Below are 19,925 nucleotides of genomic sequence, written 5' to 3'. Positions count from 1 at the left end.
AATTAAACAGGTAAGTATTCAGATATCAATGTAAGATGTTGGATAATATTAAAAACAATGATAAAAAAAATAGAGTTATGGTTGTGGTTAAACAGTGGAGGCAGACAGTAAATCTTACTGAATGAACAGAGATAAGAAATATAATGATTTCTATCAAATGTCGGCCATTGTATTATAAAGGATAAAGAAGATTATGACGCTTCACTGTCAGAAATAAAGATAAAATCTTTTGTGAAAGTGAGATTGACAGAGTGGATTGTAAATTAAAATGGGAACTTTGAGGTAGTGGGTTGGTGTTTATTTGCATCTATAGGATTAGTGGTATTCAGATTCTTTGTGTCTTCCCTCCTCCAGTCTGGGAACCATCAGCCCGCCAGTCTCTAGACATCAGCAGCCCCTGTTTCCCCCTCTAGGGCCACGGAGGTGAGTGGGAACAGACAGGGTACAACGTGGGGATCTAAAGGGGTTCACATACGACACTGTCTCCCCTCAGATAGACGTCTGGGACTGTCTGGGTTCTGCACTCCCAGACAGGGAGCCCTTCCACTCATCAGATGTTGCCTACGCCCATTCACCCCCTCCCCTACTTCTTCCCCTTGACCTTGACTCTCTGTCATCGTGGCCCTCCAGACAGTCGGGGGTCAGAGGCTAACACAGCAGTCACACATCAGACACGGTTCGAGTCCCCTGTGTCCATATAAATGCTGAATGGTAAATCACCCTAAAATCAGCCTGTTGGAATGTGCCTTTGAATTCCTGTAGAGATGGACCCAAAGACCCAAGCGAGGCCGTTAGATATTACTGAGTAGATATCAAAACCATTAAAAGAAATGGTTAGATTTTACTGCATTTATTGCCTCTTTCTGTCTGTGCAGGCATATGAGTTAAAAGTAAAAATGAAATAAAACACAATCCAAATGCATTTCTTTGTCAAAATTTCAACAGTGGTAAAAAAACATAAAACACATCTAAATGTTCTTTTGACATTAAGAGAAACAGCTTGCAGCCGCAGTAAGTGCCATTTATGATCAGCCATTCTGAACATTTTACCTTTCACCTTTGATGCACACTGTCTTCAGCCAATCACAGCCAAGCTACCAGCATGTCATGACAGATTTGTGAGAGAGGGGGAATGGCTGTAGCCTCACGTGGCTTTTTGAAAAATGCCAACCCACACAGTGTGCAGCTCTGATGAGCCTCTCCACGGGTAGCTGTGAGCATGCGCAGGGTGCTGATTGTGTTCATCCCTCGTTCTCCCTCACACAATCTCTCTTTCATTTTTTCAACTCCTGCCTCTCATGTCTTCTCTGTTCAAATGAAAATTCCCATCAATCCCTGTCTGTTCAGATATTTCCAAATCAGCTAATGTCTTTAGAAGATAATTTGCAGTGTAACAGGCCAGCTCCCACAGTGTTTGACATTTTTGATTCAAGACCACAACCTGAAGAGTGATGCAGCAGCGCAGGGCAGGACTCAGCCAGCAGTCACTTCAGAGGAGGTTTTCTTACCCTTAATGTTGTCCTCAGACCTGGTGGACATGGACACATAAACATAAGTATGGTGACAAAAAGCACATAAACACATGCTTTATACTGGATACAGACCAAGAAACTGAGTCCAATTGTCCAAAAAATGAGATTCCAGATTCCCTTCCTCTGCAGCAGCACCTAATCTGTTTTTCCACAGAACCTCAACCTGCACGTTGATTACTGCTTTTTTAAAAGGGAGAAATCTTCTTAAAAGGCAGTTGCTAGATTAGCGTGTGTACATGACATTTTGCATGTTGTCTTTACATCAGCTATAAATGAAAGAAATAACAGAGCCATTAGCACAAACAGTTACGTAAAGCTAATAAAATGATGACATAATGATTTTGATGATTTTATTTGAATTGTAATTTAAGCTTGAACCTTGCTCATTTGATTTGGCTATTTGAGAGTTAATCAACAGTTTTAAAAACTCCTTTATGTCACAAATGATTTAATATACCTTATAATTGGCATTTTTTCAAAAGTATGATAGAATGTGCAATTTACGTTTGCAGCTCACAAAAGCAAATATAAAATAGGCCTATGCTAAATTTAAATTTTAGCTTTTCAGGTTGTTGGTTTTTTCCCCTCTTTTTATGGTTTGAACTCAAATGAAAAGCAGCAGAAATGATATCATACTGTTTTTTTGTCTGGTAATAGTTTACGTTCTTTTTTTCACTAAGAACTCGCAAAACCTGACTTATATGTTTGCCAAGCCTACAAAAAAATATTTTCTTTGTTTTGGATTTATATTATCACCTTCCTTTAAAAAAAACAACAACAACCTGATCCTGAACCTGATCATTTATGTACCTTGTGGCGTGTAATAGAGAACATAGATTACACAGTGCTGAGGCTCAACAGTACATCACATCGCTTGTCCATTAAGTGAATTACAGCCAGGAATGAGCTGCACTCACTAATTAGGGGAGGCTGTTTAGTTGTAAGCGCTTATGTATTAGTCATAAATAAAAATCTTTTATATTAAAAAAAGTCATATTTTCTCCTTAAAAGGAATTGAAATCTAATTATTCAACAAACCTTTTCTTAAAAAAAAAGATAGGATATTTTATAATGATAAACTTGCTATATATCTAAAGATCCTTGAATGAATATTATAGTGTAGATAAAGTATCCCAGTAGTTTCTTAAGATTAGGTTACTATAAGGTCAAGACCAGAGGGCCACTAGAACTGACAGAAATATTACAGGGACAATTTTTTGTTGTTTTTTGTTTCTTACAGTTTTGATACTCAGTCTGTTTAGAGGATTTTAGGGGATTTTAAAAAGGATTTAGTTTTAAGCCCAGGAAAGGTGTGTAAATGTTCATTTTAAAATGAAATGAGTTTGTTCATCTGTTCCAGGATCAGTTTCCATTTGGCGCTGTCCTTTCAGCACTGCTTTGTCCTGCTGGACTACGTGTGTGTGTTTGATAGACACGACACTTTTAGCTGATAGTAAAAACGAAGCAGATATTTGAGACAGATCAAGAAGTCCAAACTTTAACTACCTAAGATATCTAAAATAGTTCCTTGGTGGAGGAACAAATTGATTATAAAGAGATGCAGACTCTTTGTAGGGAGACGGGGCCCCCTGTTGTTTCAAACCAGCTCCTCTAACTTCCCAAAGTGAAGGGGCCCAGAGGTAGGGGTGTGGAGTGTGTGCCTCCAGTAAATGGCTGCAGACCGACTCTTCTGAGGCGGCAGGCTGGGTGAGGAAGGAACTTGTAGGATACATTAAATCAGCCTGATTAGGAGTTTAGGCGAGGGCAAGGCTCAGGTCTAACTGAAAGGCTGACGGGCAGCCCTTGAGTGATACTATTCACGTCCTTGGAGAAAGGTCAGTGTCAGAGGAGTTCACAGGCCCCATCTCCATTCTTATGCTAAAAGATCATACACATAGACTCACTCAGCAGCTAGAAAGGCATAAACAGCTCCTACAAACTTTCCCTCCAAAATGTTTGGAGTCCAGCGTCTTAGCTGTGAGGGTCTGCCTCTCTGTTTCTCTCTCTTGTAGCTTCTGAAGTGGAAATTGGTTTCAGTGGGACATTATTGATCTTATAGTTTCTGGCAGGGTTTGTTAACAGCTATACCACTGAATCAAAGTCTAAATAATGTTACAATATCAAATTTTGTAAACCAGAAGACATGTAAGGTATTTTTTGGGGGGGAGGTTCTAAATCAGAGCTATAAATGATTGTTTAAAAGTGGATTTAATAATTGTAATGATCTAATTCCCTTCTGTAAAAAACTCCTATGAGATGAAGCTGCTGTTGTTTTCCTCTTATGTGTTATCTGTTGTTCCTTTTACTTTTTTGTAGGGACCATGTTTTATTAACCTCCTCCATATAGACTTCTCCACGGCTTTTCCTGTCCATCTCAGAGTCCAGCGGTCACTGGGGAATAGCAGGAAATAGCCACTTAATTAGCAGCCCTTGACCTTTGGCTCTGGCTCAGACGGCTCCTGACCTTAGTATCTCTCTGGCTTGTATATTGTACTCTGGGGGACTGTCCAGATCATGACCCCTGACCCCTGCTGACCTGTAGGGACTTCACCAACAGGTCTTTGACCAGCTCACAAAACACTCATCAAGAAGCAATATTTAACACAAGCAGCTGATTCAGGCAATTATCTTTGCAGAGGGATGACAGGATGTTAGCTGGTTTGGAGTTATCGTGTAAGTTGTGGAGCTCTCTGTTTGTTTGCTGAGTAACATAAAGTAAAGCTCACATTTGTAGAGCATATAGGGTAAATCCAACAAAATATGAGACATTTTTAATGATTAAAATCACACCAGTGTAACATTTTTTATGAAATCATTAGAACATTTGGGGGCTTTCGTTCCACCCAGACTCTACAGAGGCTGATTTCACTAATTGGTTTCCATTCAACCAGAGAGGGGAACTAATCACCGAAATCAGCCGCTGTAGTGTGTGGATGGATTGAAAACATGCTGGGCCTCCATGAAGGAGATCTCCACTGTTACATGATTTTAAAAACACAGTCTTTTTACACTTTGTTGACACATAAATTATATATTTGATTTATTCTTTATTGTGAATTCCTTGCTTTCATTTCATTTGTGACTTTTTTTTGGTGTTTTTTAGGTCATTTTTGCAGTCATTATTCATGTTTGGTGTAAATAAGCAGCCTGCCATTATTTTAGTTTTCTTTGTGCTCCAGTTAGTATCGATGCTCACAATGTATTCTAGTTTTTAAAAGCGAATGGTATATTTCCTATGCATTTTACCTTCACTTATTTCTCAGTCTCAGGAGGAGAGGGCCACACTTTAACACTCCATTTATTTATTTTTTAAGTGCAAAAGATGCTCAAAGGTGAATTACAGTAAAACATGTTGTAGCTTAATTGATTTCCATGAAAACAAATGTTGATTCTAACAATACAATTTGTTTTTTACCCCTCACCATTTCATTTTTTTTATTGCATTGAATTAAAAACTTTGATATGGGTGATCCCATTGCTGCAGAATTGTTTTAGAAAAATGTAACCCTCTAAAATACATAAATGAACAATTTAACAGCACATTTAATTAAAAACAATATTATCCTTAGATTCCCTACAACTTAATAAACCGTTTATTTATTTCTGAAGCGCTGAAATGACAGGAAACGCAGTGGTAATTTATCCACATGTCTGGATCTTCTTTTTTTGTTTTCTGTCACTTTTACGCGCTTTTCTTGTTTCCGCATAAAGAGACGGAAATAATCCCATTCTGACGTGCGCGCGTGTCCATCTGTTGTTTGACTCCGGACACACATCAATCCGACTGACCCCGGGTCGGCCTGTAATCCCACAAACTGATTAAATGTCAGAACTGGACTTTCATGAGCAGTGACTAATTTGGATTTCAAGTCAACATCACATCAAAATATACACATGTTCTCGATCATAGCGTGATCATTGTTTTATTATTAGTTTAGGCCTTTCCCTTTTTTTCGCAAAGCGCTGCAACAAAGTCCTCAAAATGTAATTGTAAAATGCTGAGAGAAAAAAAAATCTACGCGTTTACATTACCCTGATAAATAAAATATGAAGGCAACGAAGAAAACCTTATTATATATTTTAATAGCGGGCAGGGTCATTTTGTCCACTGAGAACTTTTTTTTTTTTTCTTAACACTGATTCAACACACGTCCCTCTGTCTGCTCCTCCTAATTAAAACTTAATGCTGGGTCACTGTCTCACGCATATTTCCACGTGAATCTCAAAGAAATAAGACGAGGTCCTGCAAGCTCTGACTCCTAAACACACGGTCTATTTTATACACATTTCAATGTTTAAAGATTAAAGTTAAGAAAAAATTAAAAAGCTTTTAACGATGTATGACAAATATTTGGATAAACTATAAAAACTTGAGCATGTCAGCAGCGTGAGCATCAGTTTCCCTTAATCATCCAAATGAATTACCTACTGCTAATAGAAGCAACACAAAGATCCAATTACATTTTTTATTTCGTGAAAAATCAGTGTCATTCACAACAGTACAGTTTCAACAATCGACTTTGTGAGTAATGCATTTATATCCCATTAATTCATATTAGACAGTCTATGGGAAAAATAATGAATGAATACATTAATGACTCTATGCATTAGTTATGGAAACACACAGTATTGAGTGATGAGTAGCAAAAACATTAAATACTTTTTTATTTTAATTAAAGAAAAAAAAGAGAACATGTCTAATCACACACAATTCATCATTAATAATAAACTTTGCATTTTGATACACAACAGACATATTGTGATAACACATATCAGACTAAAACGTACATATGTTGTTTTTGCAGGACTTACTAATATAAAACACTGATTCCACTTTTCTGATTTCATGAGTCTCAACAGTCCGATGAGCTTTCTATGAGTTCGGTCAGAGCCAAAGCAGCTTCCTGTAGAGTGCAGAGAAGGTTGCAAATCCTGTCCCATCCTGAGAACAAATGATGGAGGGAAATATTAGCATGAGAATCAACCTTCATACACTCTTCCACTCTGCGTGGACAGTAATAATATTTCACAATTTGAGGGCAGAAAGAGATCAAGAAAGAAAGAAAGAGCTCTTCCACTTTGAGATCATGTAGTGTTGGTATCTATCTTATTCATATTTATTGTGAAGATATTTTCACCACAGTGAATACTGAATAGATGGATGGAAAGATCGTATCAAGAGCTTTTGTTGAGAGCTTTGTAAAATGTTCATAACAATAATTAAAAGCTTTATTTGTAAAGCATTTTTCAGAGCTCGTAAAGTGCTGATCAGTCAATAAAAACAGACAACATTTGCAATAAAACGGACTAAAACAAAGGGCCACGGGGTAAAAGAACACATAAAGAGAGTAAATAAAGTTGGTCTATAAAAGCGAGTCTGTGGAGACATGTTTTAGGCACAGATATAAAAGGCAGCAGGGATTGTGCAAACCTAAGCTCTTTGATTATTCCAAATGCTGATCAGTCTGTTTTGACAATAAAGAATTTGTTGTTGCGCATGATTTTCAGTTTTATACATTAAAATTGTAGGCACTGTTTCAGAAAAACAAACTTCCTTTTCATGCCCTGTAAAAATAGGCCCCTGCGCTCTGCGTGTTGTTCTTCTCTCCCATTTTCAGGCTGTATGCATGGAGGGATCTTAAGGCTTTTATCCCCACAGGGAACCAGCCCAAACTCTTTCTCTGTCAATTTTCACCCACTCCCCAATTCAGACAAGCCCTTTCTCCCACCAACCCCACAATGAAGGATTTGTCCTCGTTCTCTTTGTCCACCTCTGATATCTTTTTTTGACTGCTCCCTCTCTGCAGACAGCATGCAGCGTATGCAAATACACACTCTTTTATTCGCGAGACCCCTCCCCTGAATGAATGCAACCTTAAATGAGGCCACACTTGCACACATTTTACAGAGGGGGCATGGAAACATGCACATATTACAATCAGTGGATTTGCATGCCCGCTCTGACACGCAGGCACTCAAACATTGAACAGTGACAATTTCAACATGAGCAGAAATACGCAAAAATATGTACGGTTAGCTGATGGAACAAATGACTACATTTACATGTCTTCTATATGTATTTTATCCAAAGATTTTGGCAACAGAAAAGGGTGAATATGTGTGCTAAAAGGGGGTGGCAACATGATGAATCACAATAAAGCCTAAGTGTAATTTGTGTTCAAACACGGCCTCTTGATGGTTGGTAGAAACTTAACTTGCACTCGTGTTGTCCTCTAAAAAAGCACAAAACCCTAGGAGGAAAGTCAAAGATCTCTATATGCACAGTGGTGCAGTATCATTAGACATACAATATAAACTGCTAGTTTTTTGCTGTCTGTGAGGCTTTGTTTGGTGTTTTTTCGCTGTCTTTATGATGATATAAGGGCCACACTTTGTAGTACAACGTCCTACATCTCTGCTGAATGATTATGGAAGAGTACAGTCATGTTTTTAGAAGGGAGCTTTTTTTTTTCTTTCTGGCAGTTTTTTATTGGTAGAAATTGGAAGAAGTGAGAAAGATATTGTTTTATCCTCGCATTGGTATATTTAGTGTCTTATAAGCTCACAACACACTTCATGTGTAGGAAGGGATTGAAAAAAATGAGACAGCGTGGTCCAACGGAATTGTGGGGGTGCACTGAGGAAGAGACTGGTAATATGTAAAGCTTGGATGAATTATAACTGTGTCTGATGAACAAACATAAAGTGCTCCCTCACAGCGAACATTCCCAAGCTGGCCCGTGCCATCTGTGAGTATGTGTGAATGGTTGAGAGTTTAGTGTGTGTGTGTGTGTGTGTGTGTGTGTGTGTGTGTGTGTGTGGCGGGGGGTTGATGTCTGCTGGACAGCTCTGACAGTTCGGCCTTTTCAGTCGTACATTACTGAGCCTGCCGGCCTCTTTCCCATAGCAACCCTAACAGAGGTCAAAGGCTATGTACCACCCACCCATCTATCCACCACTGCCACCTCCACCTCCTCTTGTACTCCAGGGTGGCCACAGACGCTCTTAACTCCACAAACTGGCCGCAGACAGAGCGGCTGCACCATGAACTTGAACTTGACTTCATTCCTGACTGAGTGATTGAGTCACGCAGGAGATAGTGACATGGGGATTTTTCTTGAACATTTCCTCTTTAACTCCCTTTTTTTCCTGCTCATTTTCATATCATGTACTGTACCAGTAGAATAAGAGTAGTATGCACATAAAAAGAGGTCACGCCAAGGATTCCCCCTAATTCTCCTCACCCTAGAACCTCATCTCCCTTCCTGATATGATTACAAAGAATACTGCTGTATTAAAGGCTCAGTCACCTAATTCTTCTCTACTTTCCTTGGAGCATACAGGACCCCTACTCAGGGACGCCACGTAATCTGAAAAGCCTGGGATGTAGAAACTTCTCTCCATCTTCCTCTAAGATACTTAACGTTGGGCTTTGTGCTAGATTAGTCTCGGCCAAAGTTGCATTAAAAGAGCCCTGATGAGCCTTGCTTGACCCACATTGGACCTCATCCAAGACTACGGGGCAGCCCGTGAGCTAGGCTTTATATATATCACAGAGGAGCTGTTAAAACATTAATAGTGTCCACACTAGTGAGGAGAATCCAAAGAGGTAACCCAGGAGCTATATAGTATTAACATTTTATCGCTACTATGGCTACGCTGCTTCACCCACACAGAATGGGAACTGAGCGTGGGCCACTGTCACTTCATCATGTCACACATTATTATTTCCTTGCAAGTCCCATATAGCAAAAGCAATACATAGTTAATAATGAATATCAGAGTAAAGAAGGAAGAAAGAATGGAAAGGTAATCATTGATGTTCTATCATTTTATTGGGAAATGCATTTTTTTCTGTCAAATGTAAAGTAATGTACAAGTAGAGGGAACTGAAGAATGTATGTACAGTGTGAGGAAGATCAGGTCCTATAAATCCTTCTGACACATCGTCAAAGCCACTGACCTCACAGTTCAGCCTGTCTGGTTTTAGACAATCTTTGATTGGAAACTCTCTTTGTTCCAGAGAAGATTAAAAAAAAGACTCTTAAGCAGTTTAATGTTGTTTAGTGTTTATAAGAGGGCGCACAATATCGAAATCAAGCTTAGTTCCTGTCAACAGCATATTTTAATTCTGCTTTCAGTCCCTCTTGGTCATTTGTGATCATGTTATTTCCTCTGCCACCATATTGCAATTAGTGCGATCTCACAAATCATTAGACGAAGAAACGTTCTGTGTGCATTTGTGCATGTTTGTGGTTCATTCAGTTTTACATCCTCCAAATGCTAGAAAAAGGTGATTGCTCTTCTACCAGGCATAGTAAGCATGAATATATTTTCCTGATAAATTCGCCTCAGTCACTGCCTCTCTTTGACCACGCTGTCTCTGTCGACTGCCGCAGCTATCATATACAGTAGCATGTCGACCCCCCCCCCCCCCACCCCCCACACACACACACACACTCTTTTGAAACACAAATCCTCCATGCCCAGCTCCTTGCGCCTGCAATTTGCTTTAGCATGGCACTGCACAAGCTAACACAGGCTAACTTCATCTGCAAAAGCAAAGGTGGCTGCAACTCAAATATGGCTGCCCATGTGCTACAGACCTACCTCTGCTGCCTGCTTCACATACATTTGTCTCCACTAGTTTTAACCCTTCATTGAAATGCAAATCTTAATTTTCTGAGTAGTTTTACTTGACAAAAGGCACAATTCCCCCATGTCCCCTTTTGCTTGTCTGTTTTCTTTAATGTACACCATGGAGATCTGCAACAGACAAGTAGCATGGAGCGAGCTACAGTATCTCGCCTTCACCTTGCCTTCTCTCTTCTGTCAAATCTGCCTGAAGCAATGCTCTGTATATCACAGATGAGCAGCACAAATGCAATTATGAAGACGGCTCTGAGTCTTTTATATGAATAAAGAGAGGGAATAATCTTTTGACATGTGGGCTGCACATGCCTTACATATCTGGTGGAGGGACATGTACAGTATGAGGCGCATTAATAATCATTATATGCAGGTTACATCATTCAGCTTGTTAGGCACACCCATCGCCTTAGCTGAGTCATTCGCAATGATATACCATGCCACCAACTGTATTGGGAAATGTTCACAGTGTTTGTCTTTTTACAAGCAGAAAGCAATGTAAATGTGCAGTTTCTGTTTGCATAAAGGACAAATTGCATCCAGCTGGTAAACTGAGCAAAGATAATGCTGATGACGGGCACAATGCACTGGTTAAAATCCTGATTAAAATATGATTCTTAATGTAAAAATATGAAAATGGGTTATCTGTGTGGTGTTGAAATATTATTGCATTACACCACTAATCCAATGGCAGACTTTGCTCTACTGTGGGACAGGGTGTAGGCCTGAGCGTATGCTTCTATATGCATATCATGTCTGAATGCATCTCTGATGCCAGTGAAATCCTTCTCATTTAGCAGCAAAAAAACAGCATCTCCATGCCTTTCAGACATGCAGAGGAGGTTGAATAGACTAATGAACAGTCAGGTGGCACTCCAGGGCCTGGACTACAACCCCCCATCGCACACATATCAAACACACATACACTTGCACACACATTAAAACTCAGCGGCTCACCCGACCCCAGTGATCTGCACGACAGTCTAATGTCTCAGGCATCTGCTCATGTCTAGTCTGGAGGGTCTTTCCCACCCTGCCCCCCAGCCCAGGCCCGCCACAGCACCAGCTCCCACAATGGTGGGAAAGCAGGCTTTTTCGGGGAAGCGGGAGGAGAAGGGTGGGGGGGACTAAACAGCCATTGAGGGGGGAGAGAGTTAGAGAGAGCGGGGCTGAATGATAATGTGAAAACGCACGGTGCTGTTCATTAACACATAAGCACTGCAGCTGCACATGTTGGCCCTGGACACACATGCTAACGTGTCTCTTTTCTGCTCTAGGTTGCTGCCAGACACCAGAGCAGCTCTACACCATGATGAGGATTGTTCCCATGATGTGTGTGTGTGTGTGTGAGAGAGAGAGAGTGTGTCTAAGGTTGCAGGAATTGAACTGGTAAAGATTTTGAGCTTTAATGTTCGTCGGCGTCCGTATGTCAGACGTCACCAATGTCACATGTGACATTTTTACATTGGTGATGTCTGACATTTCTAGTCTGTGTGTGTCAAATGAAGTTTGTATGCAGCACTGGAGTTGCAAAGTGCACTGCAGAGAGCTATGACCAATATTACATTTTAAGAGATTATTTAGAAATCAGAAATCAGAGCTTATAAATAATGATTTCAATCAAATTGATAATGAAATCAATCTAGGTCATCTGTGTGAAATTAGGTAGTTTTAAGAATAGGAAATAAATGTATTACGGCATCTCTGATTCACAAATAGACACAAATACATTAGCGTGTATAGATGCTTACTTTTGTCACATCTTTGTTCATATAGTAAATTAAATCTAATATTGTATTAGTTTTTCTGTTCAAAAAAACAATGTGATTCCCCAAAATGAAAAATTATCCCAGCATCCCTCAACAAAAATCACCTAAGGGGTTCAGCACATTAAGATACTTACTGTACTAGAAATCATAATGTGAATTTCATAACCGAACCAGTTTTGCATGAATTCATCTGTGAGATTTGTCAGGTGGAAACACGCTGTACACCACTGCCTGGTGTGCATCATGGAGTAAAGAAGCACCATGACAAGAGAGGATGGCAGCTTTCCTTCAACCAGTGCCAGCTCATTAATTTTGTTTGCTACCCAGCCCCCACCACCACTACTAACACCACCCTTCCTCACCCACCACCACCCCCCTCACATCACCCCTTAACTGCTAATTAGCAGGAGCAGAAGATAGAAGAGAAAAGGGAGAGGCCATGTGTGACTGGGGAGGAAATGGGAAACTCCTCTTTCCCCTGTCCTTCCTCCTGCCCCTTTCCCCCCATCACACGCTCAAACACACACACACACACACACACACACACACACACACACACACACACACACACACACACACTCCCCCACCTCCTGCCCACCATTACCACTGGTACCCAACAGAAAACCATGATGCAACCCACCTCATATGCCAGCCCAGCCATTTTAGATGTCGCGGCAGCGTCTCCCAAGATGGCTCCTCTGAGTGCACCCAGACTCCAGGGATCCGGCAGGGTCTTTGTCCGCCTCCTGGCATGGGCATAGTGTCTCCCGTTGGCAGTACAGATGGCATTAGAGGCTCTTGGGTAAAAAGAGTGAGGGTGCAGGGAAGAGAAGGAGGAGGTGGCGATTCCGGATCGACCGTACCCCTCCCCCCCTACTCGTTTTCTTTTAATGATGTTTTACCCTCTTTTCAGGATTCCCAAGATCATTCGATGTTATTAATTGAAAACCTGTAACGAGAGCAGATGGAAGGTACACAACAGGGGAATAAAAGATGAGAATTTTTAGCTATCATTAAAGCTAAACAAAGATACTCAATGAGTGTTTGGATTCTGGGTTCTTAAACAGTTGTTGTCCTTTAAACCGACAGCAAATATGCACGAGCACGAGCACCGAGGTGTGGTAATAAATCAGCGACTTAACGAAACTTTCAAATCTCTGGCCACCTTTGCTCATTCAAAGAGTCGTCCTCTTGTGATTTTTGGGTGGATGAGTGTGTATTTTTCCTACAATGAAAGCAAGAAAAGTACACAAAGAATCATCCACTATATAAATGCACAAAAGGTAAACACAAGGATGCCTCGGACCATTCCCTTAAATAAAGCCTCTAGTGTTTTTGTTCCCCATTCATTAAGGAAGCACGCCATGTTCACACGCTACCTATAACATGAAAAGCTCAGGAAAAGACGAGGGCTACGGCCTTTTCACATATCCAATATCTCTCTGTGAAGCGAAGCAATTAGCCTGGTTTGACAGGAAAGCTCTACTGTAATAGGTAGTTAACAGAGTGAATGAAAACTCATCTCACTTTTGTGCTCTTTAGGCTTTAGTGGCATTCTCCGGGCTGAGCGTATGCATCGCACAGCACTGAAGTACCAAGTTGAAAAGTTCAGCTCCTGTCTACAGGATGGGCCCTGCCCTTCTCATTGAGGCAAGATACAATGTATCCCAAGGGTTGGAAGATTCGCTACAGCTTTAAGTACAGGCGCCAAGTGTTTTTTAAAATCCCTGTGTATGTAGGGTGCTACACCACTCAACTGCATTATTAGCAGCCTGGGAGACATTGGCAACTGGACAAAGCATTAGCTTCCCCTTTATTTCCTCTATAAACAAAGAGTCACAATGTCCTTATTTTTTTTAAAAGGGAAATACTCTTCCTAAAGAAACTGAATGAATTAAACATTATGTTGTAAAATGCAAATGATAAATCATGAAAAGCCACGTAGTGTGACCCATATGCACCTCCAGGGATCCTTAAACTTGATGCTTTAGGACTCCAAAAAATGAGGAACACTAAACCTTCTTATATCTTTATTTCGCTTCCTGCAGGTGACCAGGAGAGATCAGATTAAAATGCTGTCAAGTGTGATCATGCCCAGTATTACAACCCTGCCTGAAGTTACACCTTTTTTTCACACAATAACAAAAAATTCCTCTCAGATAAAATTCCTTGAGTTCACACGGCTGTCCGTTGGATGCTGAAATGAAGAAAGTTTGGTAGACATTGGTTTAGTCTGTACTGACCCCCCCACCCCCCACCCCCTACACACAATGTTCAACATTCAAAATCATGTTGAGGAGTTGAATGGAAACATTTGGACCCTAACCACCTTATAAACAGTCTATTCACCATGCTGATACACTGAATCAATGATATGAATCCACAGAATAAACTGAGGGCACAACCAAATATTGCTGGGCCTTTATATCTGGATGAGGTGAATAAACTAACATATACTGTCAGAAAAACATCCCTGTGTTGTTTCCATAAAAAGCCCAAATCCACACATGTAGGCTGATACATGATACAAACAACACAAAAACACACTTTTTCTGCAAATAAAGGGCTCTGCAACTTATTGCAAAGGTGCTGATTTTTTGTACTTACTATAAGAGGAAACACGTTTTGAATTGTCTGCTCCTTTTTAACAACCTTTGACAAAACCACAAACGACATGCAAAGCTTTTTTTCTTACTCTTATTAGCTGGTCTGCCGATCTGAAAACGTGAGGTGTCTCTTTTTTTTCTCTCAGAAATGAGCGTTACGGAAGTCATTTCTACTTTCGGTTATCTAGCTTTATGACAGGCATTTAACACTCATACAGCTAGATAACCAAAGACAAAAACAGACCTCCTCTCTCTCAGTGTCACACATGCTGCAATACCGTCATCTACAAAAGGCAAAGATGCATTATTAGAATAATATTTCAAAAACACATTTCCAGTCCATTTCACAGTTTTTTTTATTTTTATTATTCTTCATTTAAATATTATAGCTAGACAAATTCAGGCCATGGAGGAAAAACAGCAGCGTAAACACACACGAGAATATGAAATGTAAAATAAGACGAGACAATTTACATTTAAAAAAATTGTGTTACACGCTTAAGGGGGGAAAAAGCGTCAAAACCTTACTATAATAATCCTGTGGTGATTCACAGCTTTTGAAAGGCCTAGTCAAAATTGAGTTTACAGTGACATTGTCTTTAGTGCTTCATATTTATTAGAAAAAGTTAGTTTATTGGTTATATTTGTGTATCATCCTTAAAAAGATGATATGGTTTCTCTCTGCGTAAGGAAAGAAATATTTCTCTTGACGCGCCTGTATGTGTGGGGCCCTGCAGCCTCCAATTAACAACTGACTGTGAAAAGAAGAAATATTCTACCCTTTATTAAGCCAAAGATGAATATTTGTTCATTATTAGGCTATAAGAGACATAAATTGAAATAAGATATCACGTTTAATTCAGAAATATCCACCTGGCTGTACTAGAGGTTTGCAACTTCATGTAATATAGTTTTAGGTTATTTTAGGTCTGCAAACCTTTTCTATAACGTTATTGTCATACGCCATTTTTTTTTAAATTTAGGGTAACATTACCTGTCATACACCTGTTTATACAATGAATGACATTTTAACACTCATAATAATGATCTAAACTGATGCTAATGATGAACTGCTGCGTGTGTATTTTACAGTGGTCATTGGAAAGCATAACAAATGCAAATGCTTTATCATTTAAGACGTATAGGCTACATTGGTATAAACAACCTATTTATTCTCTCTGGCACATTGAGTGACCATGAAAACGTCTTGGGCGGCCTGAGAGCATGACCATAAACGGAAACAGAGGTGGGTAAATAAATGGCTCTTTGGTGCAGCAGGTTAAAAGATGACTCTTTAGAAAATCAACTTTAAGATGCTTCAGTTCTGTCTCGGATCTTTGGAGCTCCTGGTAGCGCACGGATCTCTACTTTTAATGAGAGTTGTGATTGGCCTACTTCTTCTAAAACTAGACAAATTCACATCACAAGGATTATCCGCATGAGCCATGACACAAACCAGTTTGTTAGTGATGAAAAATAATAGGAAGAGGAGCGTGGTATAGGCCTATTATTCTGATACTTCAAAGAAGAAGGGGTCTGTTTAACTGATCACGCATAATACTGTCCCTAAATTGTCTGCATGAAGACACATGAACATGACATGAGTGCACATTCAAAACTGGTGAAATGTAATGATGTAAACGTGCAAATCCTGTACATTTCCAAACGCGTTTCTTACCTGTTTTGGACGTATAGGAGACTCTGGATACGTAATGTCCTCAACTTTTAGGTCAGAGTGAATTTTCCAGATTGATTTTTTTTTTCTGCGTTTACACATCGGGCCCTTGTGGAGTGCCAGCGCTGCTGCTCTCAGATGAGTCCAGTTTCATCCTCGCTCCTCCAGCTTCTGTCTCTCCTCCAGCCAGCGCGCCTCCTCCACTGTCTGACAACTCGCTCCCGCACTGACGTCATAGCAGCTCGCCGTGCTGACCAATCACAGAGCCCTGTGGCATCAAAGAGCATCTAGCAAGAGGTCTCACTCCTCATGGGTTTCTCTTGTTCCTTCACCATTAAGACTACTATAATAGGCTACTATCGCCATGCTATTACTAGTAATATGATATTAATATACATGATCAAACAATGCACAGCAACAGGTCCATTTAGTAGCTGTTCTGGAGCTTTTCACCACATCAGCATATGGAGTTTGCCCAGTTTCATGAAACTGTTTTTTATTTAGGCTATATTTTTTATTTTATTATGCTATTATTATTATTATTATTATTATTTATTTATTTATTTTTTTATTTTATTTCTGGGGTCTTCAATAACTTCTTGCCCATGCTGGTTTACAAATTGAGACTGACTAACTTTGAAAAGTAGAACTAAATTAACTCAAGGTCCAGTTAATGGCTGTTTTGGAGTTTTTGACTAGGCTATATCGCATGGTCCTCATCAGCAGATAGAATAAAATGTCTTAATAACATATATGTTATATTTAAGAAATATATTTAATATCTTAGCAAATGGGCTAGAAAAATATCTAGACCAGATGCATAAGGCTAAAGTTTTATAAATCATATTTCTGTCTCCACTTTACCCCGTTATTCTTCCAGATGCTATTAAGTCTATTTCATTCGTATTAGTAAAGGGTTGATGTGGTTATGTTGTAATGCTATTCATGGGGTTGAATCTCAAAGAGTTCAAACTTTGTGCACAGCCAAGAAAAAATGTGTCAAATTCAACATTTGTAATACCAAAGCACTGTACACGGCTGAGCTCCATGGAAAAACAGAGGCTCAAACCAGCACAAAGTGGCGCTGGTGGTCATATGTAGGGAGCCTATATCATGCTTACTTTTTTTGTTAAAACGCTATATATCCATATCTTCCACACAGTATATGAAGTTTTTAGACAAGGCGAGATTGTTATAATTCACGGACTTTCGCAGGTTTGAGAAAAGTGAGAGTATTCTTAATAAATAAAGGATCTTTGAGGTCGGTTAATGGTGAATGTTGGCAAGTCATGCCCAAGAGTAGTTGTGCCCTGGAAATGCCTATGGTCTGAATAAATGTTCTTTTTGTTAATAATCTGCATTGGGCCCATATTAAATACCTTGGGTCATATCCAAGATGTCAGGCCACGTTTACATGAAACAACAGAAAGAAATAACAGATACGACTAGGCTATAAAACAATGATTCATAGGCAGGACTAGACTACTCATTAACCCTAATTTCAATGGGGCGAACAGAGCTCTCTGTGCTTTAATCTGATAAAGTTTATGGTTATGTCAAAGTAAATTGGTCTTAATAATCATTTCTAGTTTTCAAGCCAAGTGTGGTTTCCATGCTCTTGCTTATTCTCCATGTGGTCCATCAAAAACAATGTAAACCTACCACAACACATATTGAAGGCCTATAAACTGCAAATTACCACTGCTTACATTTTTATGAAACTTTAACGATCCTCACTATGTTCAGTTGACACATTTCAATAAAACATCTGACAGAAATGGATCCCTATATCTTTTGAACTTTCATAAATTCACATTTCCTTTTATTAAATGCCAAGTTTGGGGGACTTTAAATCAGATTTGACCCTGTATTTTCTATCATGGGTCAAGTATGTACATACAGCCCTTTCAATAAACAGGATTGTCACAAAGAATTTTACTGAGGGCAACATGTTTATATATTTATATATATAAAAAATCCATCTGCAGATATGGTGTTCAGCCAACAAGAAATTTCACTCAGTGGGAAACTGTAATGCGCTCATCTTTTATTGACATAATAGCGAGGCATTTCCATGGGCAGCGTGTGAAGTGAACAGTCAGCACCATGAAACAAAGGCATGCACACGGCACAAAGCCATTCAAGTAGACACATACAGGAGCACAGTGACTGTTCAGGTACTACAGGAAGCGATCTTCATAGTATTCCAAAAATGATGTCTGGCTGGAAAAGAAGAAATAATCAGAAAGTTTATGGTCACTCTTTATTTTTCACATGTTAATGGGACAACTGCATGTACTAAAATGCAGCAGTCAGTCACTCACGCGCTGAAGGAATTGCTGTCCCGTGAAACAGCGGGTATCTGGAGGTTGGCCCTCCTGCCCCCCCGCCTTGCAGCGTAGATAACCGTAGAGGTTAGCCACTTGAAGGGAAATACTGGCTATCACAAGTGCCTGGGGAAAAGAGTGATAGATACACAGATGGATGCAGTGGCATGTGATTTCAATTCTGAGCGTGTGCACAAGCCGCTATGTGTCTCACCAGCCATTTAAACTTCAGGGAGAAGAGGGAGGTGAAGAAGAAGAATGTCCAAATGAGAGGACAGACGATTAAACCCAACCAAAATATCCTCGCCTCAGCCTCCGTCCCAATGTTATTGCCTCTGGAAGTCTGCATGGACACACACAATGCCCAAAAGCATGTTTAAATGTTTTTTTAAATGATTTTGTAGATTCACTGAGCGTCAAATGCACACTCAATAATGATAGTGTCTCACTTTCTTGGCCTCAAACACCCAGAGGCTCTTTCCATCCTCGTCAATCTGATTCCACCAGCGCAGCCCCACCAGCAACCTGCCAGTCACATTCTGAGACAACACAGAGAGAAAGTGGTGGAAGTGTAATAAAATGCACAAGAGGGCAAATTAAGAGGGGACAACAATGGAAGAATTTGAGATGTAGGCCTATTGTTGACCTCTCACCTTGACAGACCAAAAGTCGAAAGAGAGCAGAGTGATGATCAGGACAAAACAGGACGCAAAGTTCTTGCTGATCCAGTCGCAGAGCAAATAGGACACAATGGCAACCACCCGAAAGAACAGGTGGAAAAAGGTGGCCAGTGGGTGTCTGAAACCAAATCAGAGCAGCCATTATGGATTATAAATGAAATGCCCATGAGCATTCAATAGGCTATCTTGACATATAGACCTATAAAAAGCAGACTAACATGAAATTAGAGCAAGAAGAGACTACTGCAAATCTATAGCATTCACTATAGAAAGAGACCAGGAGAAATATTTATTGAAACAGTACCAGAAATATGGATGAGAGAGCACTTCTAATTAAGTTGCTGAGATTTGTTTTAAAAGTGTAATTTCATTTCAATTAAAATATTTAGAAATGAAATCGCCACACTGGCAGGTTTGTCTATGAATTCATGAAATGAAAACACTCTGTGCTAGACAAATGAGGTCAGGCCTATACAGTGAATATTTCCTTCAGTGTACCTGATGACTGCGCTTCTCCGCGCCCTCTCCTGCTCGTCCGCAGCAAAGTCAAGCTCCACATCCTCTGTGTCATCCGCCATCGTCTGACAAGAAACGACAGAAAACAGCAGTCATTTAACCAGTGTAGCTAATACAATGCAATCATTTAACCAGTGTAGCTAATACAATACAGTCAAGCACAGCACACTT

General features: G+C 39.9%; 1 protein-coding gene across 1 annotated transcript; it reads right to left on the bottom strand.

Moving 5' to 3' along the window:
- Positions 1-1,473: 1,473 nt before the first annotated feature.
- Positions 1,474-19,816, bottom strand: LOC128359446 (Golgi apparatus membrane protein TVP23 homolog A-like). The gene is made up of 9 exons (XM_053319940.1): positions 19,737-19,816; positions 19,212-19,356; positions 19,008-19,097; positions 18,773-18,901; positions 18,556-18,684; positions 16,330-16,457; positions 12,591-12,747; positions 11,214-11,308; positions 1,474-1,528 (listed from the first exon to the last, which is right to left on the bottom strand). The coding sequence occupies exons 1-9, from the start codon at positions 19,814-19,816 to the stop codon at positions 1,474-1,476; spliced, it is 1,008 nt and encodes a 335-aa protein (XP_053175915.1).
- Between the last annotated feature and the right edge of the window lie 109 nt (positions 19,817-19,925).

This window comes from Scomber japonicus, chromosome 5 (assembly GCF_027409825.1).
Source record: "Scomber japonicus isolate fScoJap1 chromosome 5, fScoJap1.pri, whole genome shotgun sequence".
In the NCBI taxonomy this organism is placed as follows: Eukaryota; Metazoa; Chordata; class Actinopteri; order Scombriformes; family Scombridae; genus Scomber; species Scomber japonicus.
This window is presented reverse-complemented; position numbering and strand designations above follow the sequence as displayed.